Consider the following 26,668-nt stretch of genomic DNA (forward strand, 5'->3'; position numbering starts at 1 on the left):
GTCAGCTTGAAGAAAACAGAAGTTTTCTATCAGCCTGCACCTCAGGAAGTCTTCCATCATCCCCATATCATCATTGACGAAACAGAGCTCAAATCAGTCCAGCAATTTAATTGCCTGGGAAGCATCATCTCGGACGGTAAGATTGATGAAGAAATGGACAACAGGCATAACAGAGCTTTCGGTAAACTCCATAAAAGAGTTTGGCAAAACAAACACCTGAAGAAAAGTACAAAGATCAGGGTTTACAGAACCATTGTATTGTCTACTCTTTTATATAAGTCTAAATCATGGGTCATTTACCACCACCACTTGTGTCTCTTAGAACGCTTCCATCAGCGCTTCCTCTGTACAATCCTAAATGTGGTAGGTTTCCCCCAGCTGGCATGGGGGATCCTGGAAGAGATAAAACTAAGTAGGAACTTTTAGCATAAGGCAGGGCAACATGCACTGACCCGGAAAATGTAACAATATGGTTGTCCAGTAAAATAAGCTGAGTCAGTTGGCTGACATGCACAGTTAGCAGAATGACATAATGTCATCAATTACCAATGGGAGGTTATTTATCTAACTTGAAGACCAATAAAGAGTTAACATGTATAACCTAAAAAGTGTATAAAACCTGTTGCGGCGTGCAATAAAAGGTTCGAGTTTTTGGTTCCAAGAGGGTTCATGTCGTTTGTCCTGCCTTGACCCCAACATTTGGTTACCCCTTACATGATCATCGGAGGAAGAACGAAGAGAATAAGCAGCGAAAAAGATCTGGACTTTGCTGCCGTGCGAACCCCTATCAGTGATTTGCAGAAGACTAAAAGGAGAAGCAGCGAAGTTAACCCGGGAACCACCCTGCTCGCCTTCGGTGCTCGCCTGTTGCGGTGGCCAGTGCCACTGCTGCTGTTTGCCTGCTGAACCGAAGGGGGGAGGCCCCACCTTGCCTCCATCTTCGGTCTTACTGTGGTACCACCCGGCTTCTGCAATTTTCTCCTGCAGTAACCGAGCTTTCTCACCTGGAGCCAGGGAGATTGAACTTGGAGCTCACGCCACTGCTGTTGTTTGCCTACTGAGGCCCTAGTGAAACAATTAGCAAGAGACAGTGCCAATGCAGACTGTCAGAAGATCATAGATGCCCTTCCTGGGAATCCCTCGTTTGATGATATGATTCAGATGTCTTCAAAAGTAGGATCAGTGGAACACAAGATGACTGCATTGGCTACTGCCATGGCTGCGGTTACCACCACAGAACATAAATGCGGCTCTTGCAGTAAAAAGGGACACCGAAAAATTGAATGCTCCCAGAAATCAAAGAAAAACACACCCACGCAGTCAGCAATAACAACTTGCCTTAGATGTGGGAGGGATCCCCTAGTGGTCTAGTGGTAAGGGCGCGGCGCTGTCACTGCCGAGGCCCGGGTTTGATTCCCAGTCAGGGACACTCCCCGGGCTGATGGAGCTCGTTAACCCTGTAAAGAGGCAATCCATCTACGTCCTGAGGACCTCGCTGCCACCGTCCAAGCTTGCTTGGCCCGGGCAGATGAACCTTAGGATTAAAGAGCGGGCTCAGTTCCGCGCACACTGTGTCTCACCTAAAAAATCCAATGAGCAGGTTGGAAGGTGTAAAGACCTTCCCTGGGTCTTCGCTCATGAAGACTGCCCATTATTAGATGTGGGAAAATGGGGTATTTTGCTAGGCACTGTCAGTCGATTTATCATGCTGATGGACATGTGTTGTCGGGAAATGGTAAAACGAGCACGAGGCACCTGCCCCGATCAACCAGTTTACCCAGCACTTCCAGCGACCGCAGACCTATGTGACCAGTTATCAGGAGGGACAAAGGGAGCAACCGAGATGGATGTATCCACCACCTCAACAGTAACCATTTCCACTATGGGGGTTCATAAAGTCCCTCTGGATGCTTGGGGACCTATCGGCAGGGGCTTAAGTGCCTTGATAATTTCAAGGGGCCCTGCAATGGATGACGCTCATTGGCACTTTCTTTAATACAAAAACAGGGGGAATTGTGGTAGGTTTCCCCCAGCTGGCCTGGGAGATCCTGGAAGAGATAAAACTAAATAGGAACTTTTAGCATAAGGCAGGGGAACATGCACGGACCCAGAAGATGTAACAATATGGTTTTCCGGTAAAATAAGCTGAGTCATAGTTGGCTGACATGTGCAGTTCGCAGAATGACACAATGTCATCAATTACCAATGGGAGGTTATTTATCTAACTAGAAGACTAATAAAGAGTTAACATGTGTAGCCTAAAAAGTGTATAAAACCTGTTGCGGTGTGCAATAAGGGGTTCCAGTTTCTGGTTCCAAGAGGGTTCGTGTCATTTGTCCTGCCTCGACCGCGACACCTAAAGATCCACTGGACGGATTATGTGACCAACACATCTGTCCTTGAACAGGCAGCAGTCACGAGCATTGAGGCCATGCTGCTGAGAACACAGCTGCGTTGGGCAGGGCACGTCTCCAGGATGCGGGACTACTGCCTCCCTAAGATTGTGCTCTATGGGGAACTTGCCACTGGCTGCCGCAAGAGAGGAGCCCCGAAGAGGAGATACAAGGACTCCCTGAAACAATCTTTCACCCTTGGTCATATTTATCATCACCATTGGTCTACCATGGCCTCCAATCGGGAGGCCTGGAGACACAGTATCTATAATGCTGCTGCTTCCTTTGAGAACACACGCAGGATCACTCTTGAGGAGAAAAGACAATGCAGAAAGAATCGCATCTTGTCGATATCACCTAGGGAGTCTTTCTGCTGTGCCTTCTGCAACCAGACTTGTCTATCTCGCATTGGCCTTTTTAACCATCAGTGCGCTTGTAGCAAGCCTGGGTAGAGCCCTTCTCAAATCTTCGTTCGCGAAGCCTAGCCATGATGATGATATACCCATAAGTTATAGAAGATTTACTAGTTCTTCTCAAAAATCTTTACTGGCCATGATTGTTGCAGTTTTTGGGGGGGTTTCCAGAGGGTCCCTCCCGGTCGCTCTGTGAAGGTTTCCAGGGCTGAGATTACCTCCCCGCCGCCTGTCCCTCGTGGCAGGGACAGGCGGCGGAGGCCACTATGTCAGGAGACAGAGACCACACAGCACGCAGGGAGTCCAGTAGCGAAGAGAGAGCGAAGAGAGCCTTTATTGATCTAACAACGGTTTAAGTACCTTTTGGAGGGATCCCAGGGTGACCAATCATGACAAGGGGTTAACAACCAATAGATGAGTTTCTAGTTATCTCTCAGACATTCCACAGGTACAGTGAGGGGTTTATGGGAACAAGAAGGGTTACGCAAAGGTTTAAAATCACCATCTTGGACACGTGGTTAATTTAACAATATTACAATCTCCTGCATTCTTTTTATGTAGCAGAGTTACCGCAACACATGATAACAGGAAGGGATGATGCAGCACATCAGTGACAGAACACTTTGTAATGGGTGCACTTCTCCTGTTTGAACTAACTGAACTTTGGTCCAGGCAGATGCTCAGTGAGTAGGTCTAACCAAAACTAATCCTATTGTGCAAGGCTATCAGTGAGAACACAGTACCAAAACCACAAAATCGGTTTGGTTGCAGACTGGGCTGATAAGTGCCTGACACTGCAAAAACACAGTAGAAAAATCTGACTATGAGTCAACCACTTGATGCTATCAATATATGCAGCCAGCAGGGTCTGTTGAGCTCTCCCTCCATAGCAGTTGGTTGTGTGGCAGTGATCTCCCCTTGAGTAGGGACGCCTCTCAAGGTTACCCTTTGAGAGATCCCTTACCTGACACCAGGCATCGATGAGTTGCTAAGTGACTTTTTTTGCATGCATGTAACATTTAGACATGTATAGTAAGATTATGCATTATCTTTGTATCCCATACTAACTTTAAGCGTAGTAGATCATAGAGTATTGACTACTATTTCATCTGTATTCATTAAATATCTTACATACCTACATTTACTGATTAGAACTGAGTGATCTAATATAGTCTTGTAACACCTTTCCACAGCAAAGGTATGTGAACAATATAAGTTGTATGCCAGTGGTGGGTGACAGATATCTGTTATCTCTTACACCAAAACACAGCTAGTCACACTAATGCACTATAAGTCATGAGAAAGCTGTTTTACAGGAGAGCAAACTTTGGCCTCTTCAGGGATCTGCTTGATAGAGTACCTTGGGATAAATCCCTGGAGGGAAGAGGACCCCAAGAAAACTGGTTAATGTTCAAGGATCACCTCCTCCAAGCTCAGGAAGTCAGGTAAAAGTGCCAGGAGGCCTGCATGGATAAACAAGTATCTCCTGGACAAACTCAAACATGAAAACATAGACTAGAGAGGGTAGAAACAAGGACAGATAGCCTGGGAGAAATTCAGAGGGATTGTCCAAGCAGCCACGGATCAGGTTAGGAAAGCTAAAACCCCGATAAAATTAAATCTATCCAGGGACATGAAGTACACTGGTGATAGAAGGAATAGGGAAAATGTGGGCCCTCTTGTTATAGTTTCTTTTTCATTAGGTTCTGGTGAATTTTTGCACACTAACCTCCTGGCTGGGGTGGGGTGATTTTCAGATTTTAGTGTTTGCCTGGCTTAGACCCTAATGACTGTCCCACTGAAATGCTAATTACTTCTCTCTGCAAGAAGCAGAACACCTTTGTTTTCATCTCCCCGAGGCAAGGGGGGAAGGTAGATTTTTGCTGTGTGGTTTTGGCACAAGTGGTAGCTGCAGAGAGAGAGGGAAGGGGGGACTGGCAGCTTTTGGCTGTGAGGTGCTTGGTTTTTGGGGGTTGTTTTGGTTTTTTTGGGAGACACGCAAGGTGGGGCTGAAGGGGTTCGGTTGGGCTTCTTGGGATTACTCGTCTGGCGGAGGAGGTCAGGAGGAGAGTCCCTGCTGGCACTTGGCCTTCCCCCTCCTCTTTCCCCGTGCTGGCAGCAGCCTACTCCCATCAGCAAAAAAGAGGGTTCTGGCCAGAGCCCGCCTTCGACGGCATGAGTCCACAGGATTAAACCACCCTTCCCCCCATTTTCCTTTCCCGTGCCAATAGCAGCCCACGCCCCCTCCATGGGGGTGCCTCCCGCGCCTCCTGGGATGTGCCTTGGACCAACCCAGCTGCCCACTCCCCTCCGTGTGGGTGCTTTGGACTCACCCAGCCGCTCTCCCACTCGAATGCTCACCCCTCCTCCCCCCAGCGGATGAGGTGGCCACTGGAGCCCAACAGCGCCATCTGCCGACCACCATCTGAGAGCAACTTCAGCCTACACTCCTCCGGAGGCCCAACAGTGCCCCTGCTGGGTGTGGTTATAACTGAGCCAAAAGGCAAAAAGGACTTAATTGTTTTCTGTAGAAGTTGTCTTACAGGATTGTTGCTTGGGTTTTTTGTTGTGTTACCTATATACATATATATATTCTTTAGTAAAGAGCTGTTATTTTTTTCTTTTCCACGTCTTTTGACTGGAAACTCTTGATTTTGAAGTTATAATTCCTCAGAGGGAGAGCTTGGTTTTTTCCCATATCCCACACTCCTAACGAAACATTTCTGTCTCGTTAAACTGAGACACCTCTCCAGAAGGAAATGGGAGTCTTGGTTACCATGAACATGGAGAAAGCTGAGGTACTGAATGACTTTTTTGCCTGTCTTCACAGGCAAGTGTTCTAGCCACACCACCTGAGTTGCAGAAGGGAAAAGTAGAGACTGGGAGAATGAAGAACTGCCCATCGTAGAAGAGGATTCAGTTTGAGACCATCTAAGGAACCTGAAGGTGCACAAGTCAATGGGACCTGAAGAGATGCATCTGCAGGTCCTGAGGGAACTGGCAGAGGAAGTGGCTAAACCACTATCCATCATATCTGAGAAGTGGTGGCAGTTGGGTGAAATTACCGCTGACTGGAAAAGGGGAAACATAACCCTGATTTTTAAAAAGGGGAAAAAAGAAAGACCTGGAGAACTACAGGACAGTCAGTGTGTGGTAAATTCATGGAGCAGATCCTTCTGGAAATGATGGTAAGGCACATGGAAAAGAAGGAAGTGCTTGGTGACAGCCACCATGGCTTCACTAAGGGCAAATCATGACTGAAAAATTTGGTGGTTTTCTACGACAGGATTACAGCGATGGTGGATGAGGGAAGAGCGACTGTCATCATCTACCTGGACTTGTATGAAACATTTGACACTGCCCCACACGACATCCTTGTCTCTAAACTGGAGACATGGATTTCATGGATAGACATTGATTTGATGGATGGACCACTTAGTGGATCAGTAATTGACTGGATGGACACACTGAAAGAATTGTGGTCAATGGCTCAATGTCCAAGAGGAGTCCAGTGACAAGTGGTGTTCCTCAGGGGTCCATATTGGAACTGGCACTATTTAAGGTCTTTGTCATCAACATGGACAGTGGGATTCAGTGCACCGTCAACAAGGTTGCCAATGATACCAAGCTGTGTGGTAAAGTCAACATGTTGGAGCAAAGGGCTGCCATACAGAGGGACCTTGATAGGCTTGATGAGTGGGCCTAAGCAAACCTCATTAAGTTCAACAAGTTGAAGTGCAAGTTCTGCACATGGGTCAGGGCAATCCCAAGCACAAATACAGGTTGGGTGGAGAATGGATTGAGAGCAGTCCTGAGGAGAAGGTCTGGGGGATGTTGGTGGATGAAAAGCTTGACATGACCTGGCAATGCACACTTGCAGCCCAGCAAGCCAATCATAGGCTGCATCATAAGAGGCATGGCCAGCAGGTCAAAGGAGGTGATTCTCCCCCTCTACTCTGCCTTGGTGAGACCCAACCTGGAGCACTGCATCCAGGTCTGGAGTCCTCAACACAAGAATGACATGGACCAGATGGAGCAGGTCCAGAGGGCCACAAAGATGATTAGAGGGCTGGAACACCTCTTCTATAAAGACAGATTGAGAGATGGGGTTGTGCAGCCTGGAGAAGAGAATACACTGGGAAGACCATATAGAAGCCTTCCAGTACCTAATGGGGACTACAAGAAAACTGAAGAAGGACTTTTTACAAGGGCATGTAGTAATAGGACAAGGGGGAATGCCTTCAAATTGAAGGAGGGTAGGTTTAGATTAGATATTAGGAAGAAATTCTTTACTGTGAGAGGGGCGAGACACTGGAGTAGGTTGCCCAGACAATCTGTGGATGCCTGTAGCAGGATGCTCTGTCTGGAGTAGGGGGAAAATAAATGGAACAATACCGTATTTACAAAGCTATCAGTGGTGAATGGAGAAGGGGATGCCATGCTGCTTTTGGTGTTGAAGAGTGCTGAGAACAGCCGGACTCATCAATCCCAAAGTTAAACATCATATAGTGAGGTGAAGATATGGCAGACCTGGCAAAGTACCTGATAAACAAACAAACAAGTGATACTACTGATAATTTATCTAAAGGTTGCTCAGCTGACACAGTTGGTCTGGAGACATATGACTGACAGTCATTCACTTTTTACTATAAAAGCCCAATCCCACTTTTTAATGGCAGGGTCTTCTAACGTACACCTTCTTGGAGTGTGTGTGGACATTTCTCTCTTGAGAGACTCCTCGAGGCTGAGTAAAAGAGATTTGCCAACTTAATAATTGGTTTTGCTAGCTTTAATACAATTGCTTTAATATAATTACTTCAATATCATTGCTTTAGTATACTTGCTTCAATACTGCTTAAAAAATAGTGCACTATACTATACTAGCAGTTATAGCTACCTATACTGTATAGTAAATAATTCTGATTAAGATCTTTTGTCTACTCATTATCATAATAAACCATTTATTTTTATATAAATATATCTGGTTTTCCATCCTTAATCCTGCAGGACAAAGTTGTATAAAGGTTCCACTACACCTGTATAAGCTTTTAGACATAAACTGTTGACAAAGTCTGGGGCTAAGATTGGATTCAGCTGCACCCAGACTCCTCTCTGAGAAGGAGTTTAGAAAACAAGGGGGTCCTTTCTGCATCCTGTGACTCAATGGGAGGGCTTCTCTAATAAACTGAAGCTCCCACTCTGCTCTTGACAATGCCCCATCCCTGAAAGTGTTCAAGGCCAGGCTGGATGGGGCTTTGAGCAACCTGGTCTAGTGGAAGATGTCCCTGCCCATGGCAGAGGGTTGGAACTAGATGATCTTTAAGGTCCCTTCCAACCCAAACCATTCTATGATTCCACTATTCTATAATTCCAACTGACTAAAGTTTTCTTTCATCCTTCCCCCTGCCCAACAGTCAGTGTTATATGAAATAGTTTCACTGAAGTGATTTAATACCTTAAAAGTACAATGTTTAAGTTGATGAAGAAAGTTTTGCTTACTGGATCTCTGGAACCTCAATTTTAACAAGTGACCTGTTTGAAAACAGGTAACTATATTTTTCCCCATTGACAAGTCTATATTTCCTATTACTAATGGAAATTATTCCATTTCTACACAAAAATTGTGAACTTGCATACTGACTCCAGAATCCACCTTAGTACAGATAGTTCAGATCCCAGTTACAGAGCCCATGTAGTATATTAAAATTCATTTTGATGCTAAACAAGTTTTAGTTACATACATACATTACCTTTCCAATGCTGCTCTTCTTTTTTCTATGAATTCAGCAGATGAAGAATCTTCCTTGCCTACTTTAACCTTGGTCATGCCTTGGAAGAAAAGTGCATCATATTGACTTTATGTTATCATAAAGAAATCATTAGCATAACTGACATGATTAGAAGATTAGGTTCAGCTAATTTTAGCCACATTACAGTGGAAAGCACCACATAGGAGTACAAAGAACACAAACACTGCATGCTGCGCACTTTTGTGGGAAACATCTATGAAATAAGCAATTTCATGTAATACATCTGTTGTGATCAAAGTTATCAAAAAAGGAGTTGAATTTGCATTTATGAAGACAATCTAAATAAAGGTCACAGTTTCACTGGTCACTTGTGCTCTGAAGAAAACAGTTATTCTAATAAAGCAGAACAAGAAAATAAATATAGTTTATAAGTATATTGCTTGGCATGCTCATAATTAATAATTTTATTCTAGTGTTTTTCACTTTTTTATTGCTAAAAATAAGTGTGGAGGATTTTTTTTTTGTTTTGGGTTGTTTTTTAGGTTTTCTTTTTAATTAATGCATTGGGTATAAATGTCAAAGCTTTGGAGGGCAGGGTGGCAGGCCCTGCAGGGGTGATATCTGTGGAAGGAGGTCAGATGCTATCTTATGCCCGGTCACAGCTGGTTTCAAACAGCTTAACAATGTACCCATCACAGGCCAAAGCTTAGCCAGAGGAGTTACTGGTTCCTCTATGAAAAGAAATTTTTAAAAGGGCAATAAATATCAAGGGAAAAAAGAAACAAGGCCAGAGCAGTAGGGGAAACTCCACACTGTGTTGCCTAAAATTCCAGCACACCGGGTGCCCTGGGAATCAGTTTGCCAAAATGCACTTGGCATGCTGGAATCATTCTAGCACACCATAAGAAAAGAATGCCTGCCTTCTAAAACTCACAAATTGAATCCTAGAGGTTTCTTTTAAGCGCTAATTTTAGGCAACAGCTGGAGCAGGTACGTCCCTGAAGGGACTGCAGCCTGTGGAAGAACCCATGCAGGAGCAGAAGAAATGAGTAGAAGAAAAGAACAGTAGAAGATAAGGGTATGGAACAAGGAGTGGCAGAAAGAAACCCCTATGTCCTGACCCCAACCTCCTGCACCATCTGTGGCCTCACTGTAAAGGAACTGAGTGTAAAATGCACCGATAACAAGGGGAGTCAAGACTATGAAGGGGGGACAAGAAGTGTCTGCACTGAAGTTGAGCCTGGGAAAGGGGGAGGGAAAGTGCTTTCCTTAAGTGTTTGTCTTCTTCTCCCCCCCATGTCCTGGTTTCAGCCCACATCAGCAGAAGGAGGTGTGGCCAAAATTTGTGTTTTTCAATACCATCTTATGTCATTGCCTGGGGCAGGGAAAAGATATTCTCTCTCAGTTCTGAGAAGAAAGGGGGTTCTTTCTGGTTGGGAGAAAGCATGGCAGTCAGAGAGTCTGTCTGCCACTGGTTTTGATTGCCCTGGGGTTGGTGAGCATTTTGCATGTAAATCACTTGTTGTGGTTTAAGCTCAGCTGGAAATTAAGCACTAAGCAACCCCTCTCTCTCCCTCTACCCAGGTGGAATGGGGAGAAGAATCAATGTAAAACTTGTATGTTAAGAACAGTTTAATAATTGAAAATAAAGTAAAATATAAAAATAATGGTAAATAATAATAAAAAGGGAAAAACAAGTGATGCACAATGCAATTGCTCACCACCCACCAACCAATGCCAGACCCACCCCATTCCTGAACCCATATTGACACCTTTTCCAGGGAAACTCCCCCCAGTTTATATACTGGGCATGACGTTCTATAATGTGGAATATCCCTTTGGTCAGTTTGGGTCACCTGTCCAGACTATGCTTCCTCTAAATTTCTTTTGTGAAGCTCCTCGCTGGCAGAGCATGAGACAAGAAAAATGTCCTTGACAGGATAAACACCACTTAGCAAAAAGCCAAAGCATCAGTGTGCTATCAACAACATTCTCATTCCAAATCCAAAACACAGCACTGTAACAGCTACTGAGAAGAAATTAACTCTATCCTGGCTGAAACCAGAACAATGAACTTCTCTTTGTACACTGTTCTTACTAGTATTGTTTCTGTTACTGTTCACTTTCTTATCTCATTGCTGTTTCCAGTAAATTGTTGCTATCTCAAACCATGATCTTTACCTGTTGTGCTTCCAATTGCAGGGGGATGGGGAGCAAGTGCTTGGTGCAGTTTCAGTGGGAACACTAAATTGGAGAATACCATTCCTAACCCATGACAGCCTTAATTGGCACCCAACTTAGGGCACAAAGGGTTCTGATAACAACAGATCTGCCCAAAGAGGGTTGGGAACAAATTTGATCTTAGCATTTGCTGTATTAGGTACAGAGCCACTGGTCACAATGCTGCTTGGTCTGTTCATGTGGGTGTGGTACCTAACCCTGTATATATTTCTGTATGTGCTCCTTGTGGGGATCTTTTTCAGAGCAGGGAGAGGGATCAGGATTGCTTTGTTGTTGTACTGTGGGATATCAGTTTATGATATGATAACATCAAGGGCAATGAGGGTCATTTGGGATGTGTATTCAGTGTTGATTTCCTGCCCTGGCCTTGGATGCTGCCTTTGGGAATTCATTAATAATCATATCCAGCCTCTGGGGGGAACAGGGGAGGATGATTTTCCCCAGCCTTTCACCCCCCTTTTCCTCCTTCAAGCCTGTTACAACAGTTTTTGAGAATTTTGAATTCCCTTTGGATGTTAAGGAAAGCATGCTATTGTTACTAAGTCTGCCAGGTATCCTCAGTGTGGTTCATACCATGTTTAGAGTCAAGAAATAGATTTCTAGGGAGATCTTTCAGAGATCTGCCATGAGGGTGGATAGTCATGAGTGGCATGGAATGTGGGAGAAAATGGGCCAGTTTTTGGGGAAATTCTCCACTCCAATAGTTTGGAAGTTCATCCCTGAACAACTACAGGACCCTGATAAAGTGACAGAATATTTGCAAGGAAAATACTGTGGCAACTCCAGGGAGGAGCAACTTATTGCAGTGTGCTGGACACTGGCTACTATTTATTGGACACTGCTCGGTACTAGACAGCACCCTCAGGGGAAGGAGAAGGAAAGTAGACCAATAGGAAGCGTGTCCACTCAAACTGAAGCCGAACCAGAGGAACAACCCATGCCGGTAGATGTCACCCCTATACAGAAGAAGAAATCCAAGACAAAATCAGTTCGCTTAGTGTGGGATAAAGAGGAAGTAGGGCCCTCACAAGAGGAGGAAGAGGAAGAGGAAGGGCCAGAGATAATCACCCAATCCCTATCCCTGGGTGAGCTGCAAGATATGCAAGATATACAAAAATATTTCAGCCAACAGTTGGGTTAGCCCCTGATGACCTGGCTGCTCTGATGATGGGATATCACGGTCCACAATATGAAACTAGATGGTAGTGAAGCCAAGAAACTGGGATATGTGTCCCAGGATGCAGACATTGACAGGGGATTGGCAAGAGGACAGAATCTCTCAGCCTCTGGAGATGACTCGTGTCAAGTGTGAGAGAAAGATATTGTCTCAATGATGATCTAATACTGAACCCAAGCAAGCAGAATGCCATGGAGAAAGGCATCCATTACCTGAGACAATTAGCTGTGATGGGGATAATCTACAGGAATTCAAATAACGAGATCCAGATGAGGTCCAGTGTACACAATCCATGTGACGGAAGTTTGTACGGAACACGCCATTGTCATATGCCAACTCATTGGCATTAATGTCTATGAAAGAAGGAGAAAAACAGTGCTTCAGGTGACTACCCGACTCAGGCAATATGAAGATCATCTCTTTTCCTCCTTACTGACCTGTGCCTCGGCTGTGGAAAGACTGTCCAAGACTGCAGACAGATTCAAAAGACTTGAGCAAGTTAGAGAGGAAATGTCCCATGCCCTGCCAGTATGGACCAGAGTCTCTGCTATTGGGAGCAAGCGCCCCCCTGCTCGAGAGAAAGGGTACACACCACGAGGTAACCTGTGGTTTTACCTGCATGACCATGGAGAGGACATGAGGAAGTGGGATGGAAAATCCACCTCTGCCCTAGCAGCACGGGTGCATAAGTTGAGAGAAAATTCTTCAAGGATAAATGCCACTCCAGTTTCCAGTGGGCAAGGTCTCAGACAGAATATGAGGGTTGATGTTACTTCCAATCCTCTTAAAGAGACCTCCAGTTCATATTGAAAAAAAAGTGAGCAACAGGAACTATTACCAGAGCTAGAGAGGCCCTGCCTCCAGCCAGGTGGAGGAAAGGGACAATCGGATCTATTGGACTGTGTGGATCCGATGGCCTGGCACATCAGAACCACAAGAGTATAAGGCTTTAGTTGGCACACATCAGATCCACAAGAATATAAGGCTTTAGTTGGCACCAGTGCACAGTCTACTCTTACGCCATCAAGATATGTAGGGGCAGAATCCATCTCTATTTCTGGGGTTGTCGCAGTCGAGGCGGGAGGTGACATGGGTTTTAGGATACCAGCTTTTTTTATTGCAACAGTGCAGTTACCTTTATACAGATGTGGGTGACACATGTACACACAGCATTGGTTTACCACTATCATAACAACTTATGATTGGACATACAACCACATGTCTTAACACAACAGGTTAATATTCTAACAGGAAACCCACTCTGTGTTACAGTCCTACTGTCCGTGGTTAATCCTCTGCCAGGTGTAAGAAGTTCCATCTTCAGTATTTCAGTTTACAGAGAACCCAGAACCAGCTGGGCTCCCCCACATGGGGTGACAGGGGGATCCCAACAGCTGACTGTACTGGAAGCTGAAGTGAGCTTGACTGGGAAGGAATAGCAAAAACACCCCATTTTGACTAGCCCAGAGGCCCCGTGTATCCTTGGCATAGATTACCTCAGGAGAGGGTATTTCAAGGACCCAAAAGGGCATAATTGGGCTTTTGGAACAGCTGCTGTGGAGACAGAGAAAATGAGACAGCTGAATACCTTGCCTGGCCTCTCAGAGGACCCTTCTGCTGGGGGAGTGCTGAGGGTTGAAGAATAACAGGTACCAATTGCTACCACAACAGTGCCCTGGTAACAATACTGCACCAACCAGGGCTCCGTGACCCCCATCCATGAGATGATTTGTGAACTGGAGAGCCTGGGAGGGGTCAGCAAGACTCACTTACCCTTTAATAGTCCTATATGGCCAGTGCATAAATCCAATGGAGAGTCGAGACTGAGAGTAGACTAGTGTGGCCTGAATGAGGTCACAGCACCACTGAGTGCTGAGTGCAGCTGCGCCAGACATGCTGCAACTTCAGTATGAACTGGAGTCCAAAGCAGGCAAGTGGTGCCACCACTGACATTGCTAATATGTTTTTCTCCATTCCTTTAGCACCGGAGTGCAGACCACGCTTTGCTTCCACCTGGAGGGGCATCCAGTACCCCTGGAACTGACTGCCCCAGGGGTGTAAACACAGCCCCACTATGTGCCATGGACTGATCCAGACTGCACTGGAACAGGGTGAGGCTCCAGAACACTTGCAATGCATTGATGGCATCATCATATGGGGCAACACAGCAGTGGAAGTTTTTGAGAAAGGGGAGAGGATAATCCAGATCCTCCTGAAGGCTGGTTTTGCCATAAAACAAAGTCAAGACAAGGGACTTGCCCAGGAAATTCAGTTTTTAGGAAAAAAATGGCACAATGTACATTGTAAGATTCCAATGGACATGGTCAAGAAAATAGCAGCTATTTCCCCACCCACTAGCAAGGTGCTGTGGTTTTTTGTAAGGATGCATATTCCAGAGTACAATCAAATTGCAAGCCCTCTCAGTTATGTGACATGGAAGATGAAGGATTTCAAGTGCAGTCCTGAACAACAACAAGATTTTGAACAAATTAAACAGGAGATTGTTCATACAGCAGCCCTAGGGCCAGTCAGGACAGGACAAGATGTGAAAAATATGCTTTACATTGCAGCCAGGGAGAATGGTCCTTCCTGGAACCTCTGGCAGAAAGCACCAGAGGAGACTCAAGGATGACCTCTGGGGTTCTGGAGTCAGGGATCCCAAGGAACCAAGGTCTGTTACACCCCAACTGAAAAAGAGATACCTGCAGCCTATGAAGGGGTTTGAGCTGCTTCAGAATCAGAAGCTATTGAGGGACAAGGTGGATCAAGTCAGGTTGCAGAGCTGAAAGCCATTTAGATATCACTGAACAAGAGAAATGGTCAGTGCTCTACCTCTACACTGACTCATGGATGGTAGCAAATGCTCTCTGGGGGTGGTTGGCATGATGGAAAAAAACCAAGTGGTAGTGCAGAGGTAAACCTATCTGGGCTGCTGAACTGTGGCAAGACACTGTTGCCCGGGTAGACAAGTTGGCTATAAAGGTATGTCATGTAGATGCACATATATCCAAGAGTCAGGCTACTGAAGAACATTGCAACAGTGGACAGGTGGATCAAGCTGCCAAGATTAAAGTGTCTCAGGTGGGTCTGGACTGGCAACATTAGGGTGAATTATTTCTGGCTCAGTAGGCCCATGATGCCTCAGGTCATCAGGGAAGAGATGCAACATACAGATGGGTTCATGACTGAGGCGTGGACTTAACCATGGACACTGTCTCCCAGCTTATCCAGAACTGTGAAACATGTGCTGCAATCAAGCAGGCCAAGCAGGTAAAGCCCCTGTGGTATGGGGGGTGATGGTCAAAATATAAATATGTGGAGGACTGGCAGATCAATTGCATCACACTCCCACAAACCCACCAAGGCAAGCGCAACATGCTTACAACCATTGGATGGTTGAAGATGTACCCCGTGTCTCATGCCACTGCCCAGAACACCATTGTAGGCCTTGAAAAACAAGTTCTCTGGTGACATGGCACCCCAGAAAGAATTGTGTCAGACAATGGGACTCATTTCAAAAGTAGTCTCATAGACACCTGAGCCAGAGAGCACAGTATTTAGTGGGTATATCCCCTATCATGCACCAGCCTCTGGGAAAGTTGAACAGTACAATGGACTGTTAAAAAACATATTGAAAGCAATGGGTGGGATCTGTCTGCCATTGTTTTTCATTGTCCTGGGCTTAGTGAGCATTATGCATGTAAATCACTGTCTCTTTGTACACTTCTGTTATTAGTATTGTTGCTGCTACTTTTCATTTTCTTATCTAATTGCTGTTTCCAGAAAATTGTTCTTATCTCAACCCATGATGTTTGCCTTTTGTGCTTCCAACTGGGGAGGGGAAGCAAATGCCAGTGGGGTTTCAGTGGAAGCACTGAATTGGGGAATACCATTCCTAAATCACGACATCCCAATACCAGAATCAGTAACTAATTTTTTAAAATTAAGTTAAATACCTCAAGTTGAGTCTGTTTTGCCCACAACAGCCTAAAGTCATCCATAGAGGAAAATCACTGCTTCAGTTTCTATTGGGCAGAGTAGAAGAACTGATCTTACTTCTGGCTCTGATGAAGGGACTTCTGGTTTGCAGTTGCAGAAATCAAGTAATAAATATTCCAACCAGAAATAAATAGGCCCTGCCTCCAACCAGGTGAAGGAAAGTGACAACTGGGTTTACTGGACTGGGTGGGTTCAGTGGCCTGGCACACCAGACTCAAAGGAGTATAAGGCTGTGGTTGTCACCAGTGCACAGTGTATCCTAATACCACCAGGTTACAAAGGAGCACAACTTATCTGTATTTCTGGAATGATAGGGGAATTTAAACAACTGTCTGTGTTGGAGACTAAGGTAATCCTAACTGGGAATGAGTGGCAAAAGCATGCTATTGTGACGGGCCAGGAGGGTACATACATCCTCTGCATAGACTTCTCAGGAGAAGGTACTTCAAGATGGGCTTTTGGTATAGCTGCCTTGAGTACAGAGAAGATTGAACAGCTATCTACCCTGCCTATCCTCTTGGAAGATCCCTTTGTTGTGGGCTTTCTGTATGATGCCAGTGTTTTATGATGCTGTATGTCACCACTGCTGGGGCTGCCATATGTCCAAGGTATTACAGCAGGAATCACACGAACCAATGAAGAATGGATCTCACGATGAACCACGCAAGTGCAGCAGTGATGCAAACTGAGCTGGTTTTGTTACACAACATTCCAACACAGCACACCATCCTGCCTGTCCTGAGTGATCACCATAATAGACAGATCCCAAAGGCATGGAGTAAATAAACTCCAATGGACTTTTTTATAGGCATTTTATGGACTTTTTATAGGGATGGTCCATAGACTGAGTGATATCTGCATGTATGTCAAAGGATGGGAAGGGTGGTTGTAGTTAATAATGAATGGAATAGTGTGCTACCTGAGTATGTCATGGTTCAGCTAAGCAAGGAATTTTTTCTTTCCCTTCCCCCAGTAGTAGAAGCCATCAAGAGCTATCAGATAAGTACTTAGGTGAACAAAAAGACCTAGCTCCCTCACTAATGGTTGAGAAATTAGTCTCCTAGGAAACGGAGCAGACGAAAGGTTAATGTTTACCTTTTTCTCTCCTCTCCTGGGCAATGGGGGAGGAGGAGTTTTTTGGTGGGCTGCAGCACAACGTCAGAGGGGGAGTTTGCTACTGCTCTCTGCTCAGCTGTTGCTAGCTACCAGCCCTGCCTGAAGCGAATTCCGACCAGATGAAGATCATGAGTTTCATTTTTTTTCATTGAGAGAACTTTGTTGCTGGGTTTTTTTCCTTCCCCCTCTCCCTCTCCCCTTTCCCGGTGTGTGGGAAGGGAGGGAAGGCCCAGTTTTTTCTTGGCTGGATTGGTTTCTCCGGCATACCCTGGTGGTTGGCTACAAGACAAGTTCTGCATCTCCAGTGATCCAACATCGCCACCTGGTGAACGGTACAGGACATTATAAGTTTTGCATCTCCAGTGACCCAACGGCGCCCCCTATTGACTGTGGTTGGAGTTGCACCAAAGGGCACAAAAATTGAACTGTTTACTTTTCCTTTTGCCTGTTTATTGGTTTGTTTTTGAAGGGGATTATTTGTGGGTATAGGAGTATTGTTTGGTTGTTTTACTTGGGTTTTTTTCGTGTTTCTGTTAATACACACATACCTTTTAATAAAGGGTTGTTATTTTTCCTTTTCCATAATTTGTTTTTTTCCTTCAATTGGAGTCTCTTAATTTTGGATTTATAATTGTGTAGAGAGAGAAGTTTGGGTCTTTTCTCCTAACTCATCCTCAGCAAAAGACCCTTGTCTCATTTAAACTGGGACAGATGTAAACAATATGAAATAAGGAGATTGTACTGGGTCTGGTTAGGATGGAGTCAGTTTTCTTCATAGCAACTCATATGGTACTATGTTTTAAATTTGTGATGAAAACAGTGTTGATAATGCACTGTTTTATTTATTGCTGAGAAGGGCTTACACAGAGTCAAGGCCTCCTCTGTTTCACACTGCCCTGACAGTGAGTAGGCTGGGAGTCCACAACAGGTTGGGAGGGGACACAGCTGGGACAGCTGACCCCAACTGACCAAAGGGATATTCCATACCATATGACATCACTCTTAGGAATACAAACTGGTGAGGGGGTGGGGTGTGTTTCCAGGGCTGCTGTTACTCAGGGACTGGCTGGGCATTGGTCAGCTGGTAGTGAGCAATTTGGGGGTTTTGCATAATTTCTTTATCTAGGTTTTGGTTTTATTTATGTGTTAGGTTTTTGTTCCTTCCTTTTTTTATTAAATTGTCTTTATCATCTCAACCCATGAGTTTTCTCGGCAGGGGGAGAAGTGAGCAGCTGTGTGGTGCTTAGTTACCTACCAGGGTTAAATCACAACAGCAGGACTTTTCATATTAAGATTTCAGACTTAAAAAGTAAAGTACAATAACTGTGAGAGTAGTGTAAATGCATGTCACCTACTTTCAGTTGGTTTGTCAACTCTCTGCTTTAAGCTGCTTCATTTTAAATCAGCCTAGATAACTATATTTTTCCTTCTTCTCTCCAAACTTATAAACATGTGGACTATATATTTTTATATGGGACTAAATACTGCCCAAGTACTGAAGGGTTGGTAGTTTAAGTTTAAAATGGGAGCTCTGTGCTCTTTAGAGAAAGGTCCTACTGTCTGTGAGTGTTCCCAAGTTATCCATAGCCAGTCTCTGCACTAGGACCTTAAGTCACACCCGGAACTTGCTTACATAACAGTAAGTCCCACCATTTGACCAAGTTCCATAAATATTTATTTCACAAGCACAATTGGTATTAAAATATTTCACTTATATTATCGTACTGAAATCACATGCATACATTCAACCTTGCAGAAAGTAGACTTACCTACAATACTTTTTTCTGGAGCGGGAGGCACAATGTAACCAATATGTATGTACTTCATTGCTAATTTGCTGTGCAAGCCAAGAAAATCACTGAATCTTCTTTTAACAGAGAATGCATTTTTGTGAAACATGGAAAGGGATGTCTAAAAAAAAAGTCATTTTAGTTATGACTTCCTGATACACTACTCAGTTGTGATATAAAGTTATTTGGAAATATATTTGTTGCACTAGTTACCTTTGTTGTTACTCTGTATGCCATATAAGCATTCATGCCATCCCCTGTAAGAAAATAAAAATACTTATCTTAAGGCAAGTTACTTTAATCCCTCCACACACTTTTTTTCCGAAAATACACATTAAATAGCTTTTATTTACATGTTAAAAACATCAAAAGATAACTGAATAAGGAATTATACTAAAATTTCAGAATAGCCTCTAAGAAGTAAGACAGTCTAACATTATTTAATCTGTTGTCATAGTTCTGATTTTAGTAAGGAATTTTTCTTCCCCTTCCCCCTGCCGTGTGTTTGTGCTCTGTATATGGGCCATTAGGTGAACAAAGGAATCGGTCCATCCACTAATGGCTGAACTTAGTCTCCTTGACAACGAAGGGGGAGGAATTGTGGGGGGTTGGTGTGTGGCTGGAAGGAGGTGGGGAGGTGTGGCTGGTGTGTGTGCCGGTGAGGTCAGGACCTGCTGCAAGCTGCAGAGCTGCCCAGTTTTCTTCTTTCTTCCTGTTGGAGGGGAGTTTGCTGCTGTTCTCTTCTCAGCTGTTGCTGGCTGCAGGCCCTGCTTAAAGCTAATCCTAATCTGCTGAAGTTCGTGAGTTTTCTTCCATTGGGAGAACTTTCTCTTTTATTGCTGGTTTTTTTCCTCCTTCCCTCCTCCTCCCATTCCCTCTCTCCCAGTGTGGGAAGGGAAGAGGAACCGAGTTTTTTTTTTGGTTTTTGGTTTGTTTTTTTCTTCCCTCCGATATACCTGGAGAGTACCTTTTTTTTTTTCCCATCCCACGGGGCGGTGACTAGGGATCCCACAGCGCCGCCCGGTGACGGGCACTGGACATTACAAGTTCTGCTCCTCCAGTGATCCAACAGCGCCACCTGGTGACTACAATAGGACACTACAAGTTCTGCTCCTTCAGTACCCTAACAGCGCCACCTGGTGACTGGTACAGGACATTACAAATTTTGCATCTCCAGTGACCCGATGGTGCCCCCTGCTGACTGTGGTTGGAACTGCATCAAAGGGTGCAAAAATCGAACTGTTTAATCTTCCTTTTGCCAGTTTATCGGTTTTGTTCTTGAAGGGGATTATTGGTGGGTATAGGAGTATTGCTTGGTTATTTTACTTGTTTTTTTCGTATTCCTGTTAATACACACATACCTTTTAATAAAGGGCTGTTATTTTCCCTTTTCCATAATTTGTTTTCCTTCAATAGGAGTCTCTTAATTTTGGATTTATAATTGCTTAGAAAGAGAAGTTTGGGTCTTTTCCTCCTAATCCATCCTCAGCAAAAGACCCTTGTCTCACTTAAACTGGGACATCTGTTCAAGTAACTTACCAACTTTCTCTGGGTCTGACACACTGATTTCTATATCAAGCAAATCTCCATTTGCTTCCTCTTCAATCTAGAAAAAATGTATGCCATATTTAATAAGTTAATGTGCATTCAGACTACATATTGGTACAAAGATAAGGATATATGTGAAGGAAGAGTCAGTATGTCTCAATGAATAAAAAGCTCTTCTAGATCCACTATCCAATTTAAGTGAACATAATTTCACATCTTGGTTTTTAATTTTGAGCCTTCCTGAAAACTTTTTAGTGTGGCAACTTCTTCTTCAGACTTGTTGGCCTCAGAGTTTTAGTAAACATTTATATTGGGGAAATGCTCATTTTATCTCCTCCAATCCCAGCAGGCACAGGGGTTCAAAAATGCTTTCACTTGCAATGTTTCTATAAGCTTCTACTCAAAAGACAGATATATCCCTCATTATTAATGGTATCTGAGGTTGAAGAGTTGGGGATGGGGAAAGGAACAACTATAGAATTTTCAGATACTTGCCTGAGCTGTGTGATAACAGAATTTCCTAATCTTTCATGCAACATACATAAGTTTGATAGAACACAAGTAGTTAAGAAAGGCCATGACAGAACAGTGTGCCAAGGTTGAAGAGGAAGAAAATCTAAATGAAATGTCAACTTAGGGTATCTGGGAAAGCAGCCATCATCAAGTCCCAGGCCAGTCATCATCAGTGATGTTTTCTAAGAGCATATTCTAGAATGAATGGCATTTGCCAATGCACAGACTTTGAATGGAATGACAAATGTAAATAGCCTCAGCTGTTTGTTAGTATGCAGAATAATGATAAAAGTTTCCTCAATTTCCTTATTAACAGCAGCTTCAGAAATCTGAGTTAAAACCTGTAACATGCTAGTATGAATTGATACACATCTTTAACATGTAGCTCAACACTTGTTCCCTTCACACACTTTTACAATACCTATCCTGTAGGAATGGAGCATGTTACTCCTCATACTATAAATCTCTCATTACCTGAGCAATGAACACTCATGATATTGAGTCAAATACATATTAAACACAAACAGAATAGTTGTTCTCTTGCATACTTCCCTTTACCAAAGAATGCTCCTGTAAGTTAGGAACTGCATTAAAAAAAACCAAAACCTGCAAACACACACACACACAAAAAGACATTTTCACAGTTGTCAAATATAAATTAAAAATTTTCACAGTACCTCTTCTCTGGATCGATCAAAAATCACAGGGGGTGTTACACTTTTCAATTCCATTCTGGGAGCTACTAATGTAGTAGGTGTTACACTAGTGATTCCAGGAGTAGGTTCTGGTGAAAGCACTGCATCCCTCATTGGACTGTCCAATGAAACTTCTTCTGTAGCTTCTAGATAAAGATTTTGAGTTCACAAAAAAGATATTGTTCCATAGAGATAGATGTGCACCACAAAAAAATATCAAGCACGCACATTAAAAAGTGATAATACATATGTTTATGAAGATAATTTATAAATAACCTCAATTTCTCAGATAATTTCTCTAAATAGGTTGGTAAAACAAGAGGTGACAACAGAGTTTCTAGTGAATAACAGGTTAAAGTAAAATTAAGTATAAAATTTATTTTTCTGTGCTTCCATGTAAAGCATAAAGTTTTTTGACTACTTTTAAAGTAGTCACAAAACTGCTAAATCATTAATTTCTATATGATATATGATGAAAACGAATGAAATTTTTTCCACAACAGACCATTTTTTCCAGTGCCTATGCCAAATGTAGTTTTTGCACTCTGAACAACCACCGATTAAGTCACATAGGCTGATAATTGAGCATACCAAGAGAAGTTATACATATACACCCCCTACCAAAAGCCCACAACTTGTAAAATACAAATATTAGTAGATGAGGCATTCTGACAAGTAAGACTAACTACTTATTTTTAGTTTCTTCAGATTGTAGATAGTTAATCTATATTTAAAGAGTATGTATATCTCTTCTCTGCAAAACCTTCATGGTTTCTTTCCTCCACTACTTGATTTTGATCACCAGCAAACCATACATTTAAAATAGAATGTTTCAGTTGGAAGGAATGTACAATGATCATCTAGTCCAACAGCCTAACCAATTCAGGGCTGGTCAAGTTAAAGCATGTTATTAAGGGCACAGTCCAAATGCCTATTACATACTGACAGGCTTGGGGCATTGACCACCTCTCTAGGAAATCTGTTTCAGTGTTTGACCACACTCTCGATAAATAAATGCTTCCTAATGTCCAGTCTAAACCTCCCTTGGCACAGCTTTGAACCACTCCAACGCATCCTGTCAGTGGATACGAGGGAGAAGAGATCAGCACCTCCCTCTCCACTTCCCCTCCTCAGGAAAATGGAGAGAGCAAAGAGGTCACCCCTCCACCTCTTTTTCTCCAAACTAGACAAACCCAAAGTCCTTAGCCCTCCTCATAGGACATTTCTTCCAGCCCTTTCACCAGCTTTGTTCCTCTCCTCTGGACACATTCAAGGACCGTAACATCCTTCTGTAAATTGTGGGGCCCAGAACTGCACACAGTACTCAAGGTGAAGATGCACCAATGCTGAATAGAACAGGATAATCCCCTCTTTTGACCATCTGGTTCTACTGTGTTTGATGCACCCCAGGATATAGTTTGCCTTCTTGGCTGCCAGGGCACACTGTTGACTCATAGTGACCTTTCTGTCAACCATCACCCCATAAGACCCCTTTCTGCAGGGTTGCCCTCCAGCCACTCCTTTCCCAATTTATACTTGTGCCTGGCATTACTCCATCCCAGGTACAGAATTTGGCATTGCAACTTGTTAAATTTCATCCCACTGGTGACTGCCCAGTGCTCTAATCTATCCAGATCCCTCTGCAAGTCCTCTTGTCCCTCTAGAGGGTCAACAACACCTCCCAGTTTGTTATTGTCAGCAAACTTGCTAATGGTGCATTCAACTCCTGCATCCAGATCATTGATAAATATATTGACCAGAACTGCCTCTAGAATTGAGCCCTGAGGTGTTCCTGGTGACTGGTCACCAGCCAGATGTAGCCCCATTCACTACAACTCTTTGAGCCCTGCCAGTTCTTCACACAGCACACTGTGGACCTGCTCATTCCACAGTTGGACAACTTGTCCAGAAAGATGCTGTGAGGGAGAGTATCAAAACCCTCACTAAACTCTAGAAAAACTACATCCACCACCTTCCCTTCATCCATTAGGATACCAAATTAGCTAAACAGGACTTTCCCTTTGTGAATCCATGTTGACTGTGCCTGATGATTGCACGGTCCTTTAAATGCCTTTCGATACTACCTAGTATAATATTCCCCATAATTTTTCCTAAAACTGAGGTTAGACTAAGAAGTCTGTGGTTCCCTAGGTTTTCCTTCATGCCCTTCTTGAAAAGTGGAATAACATTAGCTAGCTTCCAGTCAGCAGGGACCTCCCAAGACTCTCAAGACTTTTGGTAGCTGATCTAGAGGGGTCCTACCATAACATCTGCTAGCTTCTTCAGTACTCTGGGATGCTCTCAGAGGGCAGCAGAGAGAACAGCTCTGTAAGGTGCAATCAGTTTGACAATCTACTTAGCCTAGTGGTAGAACTCAGCGATGAAGTAGAAAGACTAAGAACTATTAAGGACTCTGAGGAAGAGATTGACTGGTGGAGCTGCGCTCTACCCTGCATCAGAGAAATGGACCCACCATCCACTTCATAAGAATCAGTGGATCCCCTACCCTCTCACCACCAGGCAGGAGGGGACCTTAGAGATGGATAGGAATGGAAATGGGTTTCTGCTTAGGGTGGCAAAAGAATTCCCTTCCAACCTAACTCACTTCCCCAGGTACCCTTACACAATAGATATGAGGACCTGAAATCTGAGGACCAGGGAAATTAGTAAGTGAATCTGGCTTGGATAGGTCACCTAGGGCAGGGCAGGGCAGCCTACCCCTGCATCACTATCTCCACAGTTAAGAAAAAAGTAGGGTAGTAGTCATTGTCTCCTTTTGAGAGGAATGGAGGGCCTGATATGCCGACTGGACCCAACCCATATGGAGATGTGTTGCCTCCCTGGGGCCCGGGTAAGAGACATCACCAAGAAACTTCTCAGCCTGGTACAGCCCACTATTACCCACTACTGGTTTTCCAGGTGAGTACTGACAAAGTCCCAACAAGAAGGCTGCGTACAATCAAGAGGGACCTCTGGGCCTTGGGACAACTAGTCCAGGGATCTGGAGCACAAGCTGTGTTGTGTTCTCTTCTGTCCTGCCGGTTGCAGGGAATGATGGGACAAGAAACAGGAAAAATCACGTAGATGAACATCTGGCTTTGAGACTGATATTACCAGCAGAATTTTGTGGTTTTTGATCATGGGTCAGTTTATACAACACCTGTATAGAAAAAAGGGTAAATACAGAAGATTTATTCAAGGAAGAAAAGAGTTTTTCACTCAAGGAGGTTTTTATTGCTAGGAAAACTAGACCTAGAAAAAATCCAGTGTGGGAGACAATTCTTTCCCTGTCTGTTTTGAGAAGTTAACTCCCCTGTTGCAAGAAGAGTTAAAAGTTCTCACACTTCTCCAGGCCTCCAGGAGAAAGAAACCACAAAAGCACAGGTGAGATTATCACTTTGAAGTTATGAGCATGAAAAAGGTTTTGTTATAAAAGCACCAGAACAGGGTCTCTCGGGGCTGCTCTTTCCCCTGCTGCATGATTTAGCAGTGTATTTACAGTTTCCAACTTCAGAAAAAACTTTTCCTTAATACCTTAGCTGTGGTTTGGTCATCTGGGTTTACCTGTGTGTGTATCCCTTTTAAGAACACCAAGCTTGCTGGCAACAAAGGGGATTCACCTGTCTCAAAGAATAAAAGGATCCTAGCTCAGGAGTTAGCAGGCATTGTTGAGAGAGCTTTAAACTAGATTTGAAGGGAGATGGGGACATAGCCAGGATCAACAGAGATAAGGTGTGGGAGGGGGACAACCTTAGTGCACACCCTAGTAGCAAAAGAAGGCTTAAGAGGGGATACCTCCAGCAAGCACATGCAGCCAAAGACATAACCACAAGACAGGACTACGGGGCACCACTTGCACCCCTACTGAAACATTGACACAATCAAATACTTCTATAAAATGCCTGTACACCAACACATACAGTATGGGGAAAAAATAGGAGGAACTAGAGATCTATGTGCAGTCACAGGGCATTACGATTAAGGAGATGTGGTGGGATAGCTCACTTGACTGGAATGTTGTCATGAAGGGCTACACGCTGTTTCGGAGAGACAGACTAGGAAGGCACAGTGGTGGAGTTGCCCTCTATGTGAGGCAACACTTAGAATGTATCGAGCTCTGTCTTGGTGAGGATGATGAGCGAGTCAAGAGCTTATGGGTTAGGATAAAAGGGCAAACTAGTAAGGGTGATGTTGTGGGTGTTTCCTACAGGCTGCCTGATCAGGAGGAGGAAGTAGATGAGGCCTTCTACAGGCATCTAGAAGCAGCTTCAAAGTCACAGGCACTGGTTCTTGTGGGGAATTTTAACTACCCAGACATCTGTTGGAGAAGCAACAACACAGCAAAGCACAAACAGTCCAGGAGGTTCCTGGAAAGCATTGATGTCAACTTCCTGTTACAGGTAGTGGAGGATCCCACAAGGAATGGTGTGCTGCTCAACCTCATACTAACAAACAGGGAAGGCCTTGTTGGAGATGTGAAGGTTGGGGGCAGTCTTGGCTGCAGTGACCATGAGATTGTGGAGTTCAGTATCGGGTGAGGACAAAACAGGGCAGCAAGTAAGATTACAACAATAGACTTCAGGAGAGCTGACTTTAGCCTCTTCAGGGATCTTCTTGGAAGAATCCCATGGGAACAGGTCCTGTGAAGAAAAGAGGTCCAAGAGAGTTGGCTGATATTCAAGGATAACTTCCTCCAGGCAAAGAAATCAGGGGCAAGCGACCTGCATGGGTGAATAAAGAACTCCTGTCATTACTCAAGCAGAAACAGGAAAAACACAAGAGATGGAAGCAGGGTCAGGCCACTTGGAATAGAGAGGTTGTCAAAGTATGTAGAAATGAGACAAGGAAGGTCAAGGTCCATCTAGAATTAAATTTGGCCAAGGATGTTGATGCCTCAGAGCTTTTTGGATTTTTTAACTTTTGTAGATTTTAGAAGTAGTTGTGTAGTAAATGTAGATTTTAATGTAGCTATATTACATCCCTTACCCTTAACATAGCAGTTTACACATACCCAACCCTGTTACCCCATTTTA

The 26,668-nt window shown here is 44.0% G+C and overlaps 1 protein-coding gene across 1 annotated transcript in view; it reads right to left on the reverse strand.

Moving 5' to 3' along the window:
- LOC126637184 (sorting nexin-2-like) overlaps window positions 1-21,791 on the reverse strand; it is a gene marked incomplete at its 5' end in the record, with an annotated part of 61,773 nt that extends 39,982 nt beyond the window's left edge. Inside the window, 5 exons of the mRNA XM_050310176.1 lie at window positions 8,557-8,635; window positions 18,859-19,000; window positions 19,093-19,136; window positions 20,419-20,485; window positions 21,618-21,791. Of these exons, the coding sequence (XP_050166133.1) occupies window positions 8,557-8,635; window positions 18,859-19,000; window positions 19,093-19,136; window positions 20,419-20,485; window positions 21,618-21,791 (506 nt within the window). The remainder of the gene's footprint in view (window positions 1-8,556; window positions 8,636-18,858; window positions 19,001-19,092; window positions 19,137-20,418; window positions 20,486-21,617) is intronic.
- Window positions 21,792-26,668: the final 4,877 nt, after the last annotated feature.

This window comes from Myiozetetes cayanensis, unplaced genomic scaffold, assembly GCF_022539395.1.
Source record: "Myiozetetes cayanensis isolate MyiCay16 unplaced genomic scaffold, myiCay2020 scf149, whole genome shotgun sequence".
Taxonomy (NCBI): Eukaryota; Metazoa; Chordata; class Aves; order Passeriformes; family Tyrannidae; genus Myiozetetes; species Myiozetetes cayanensis.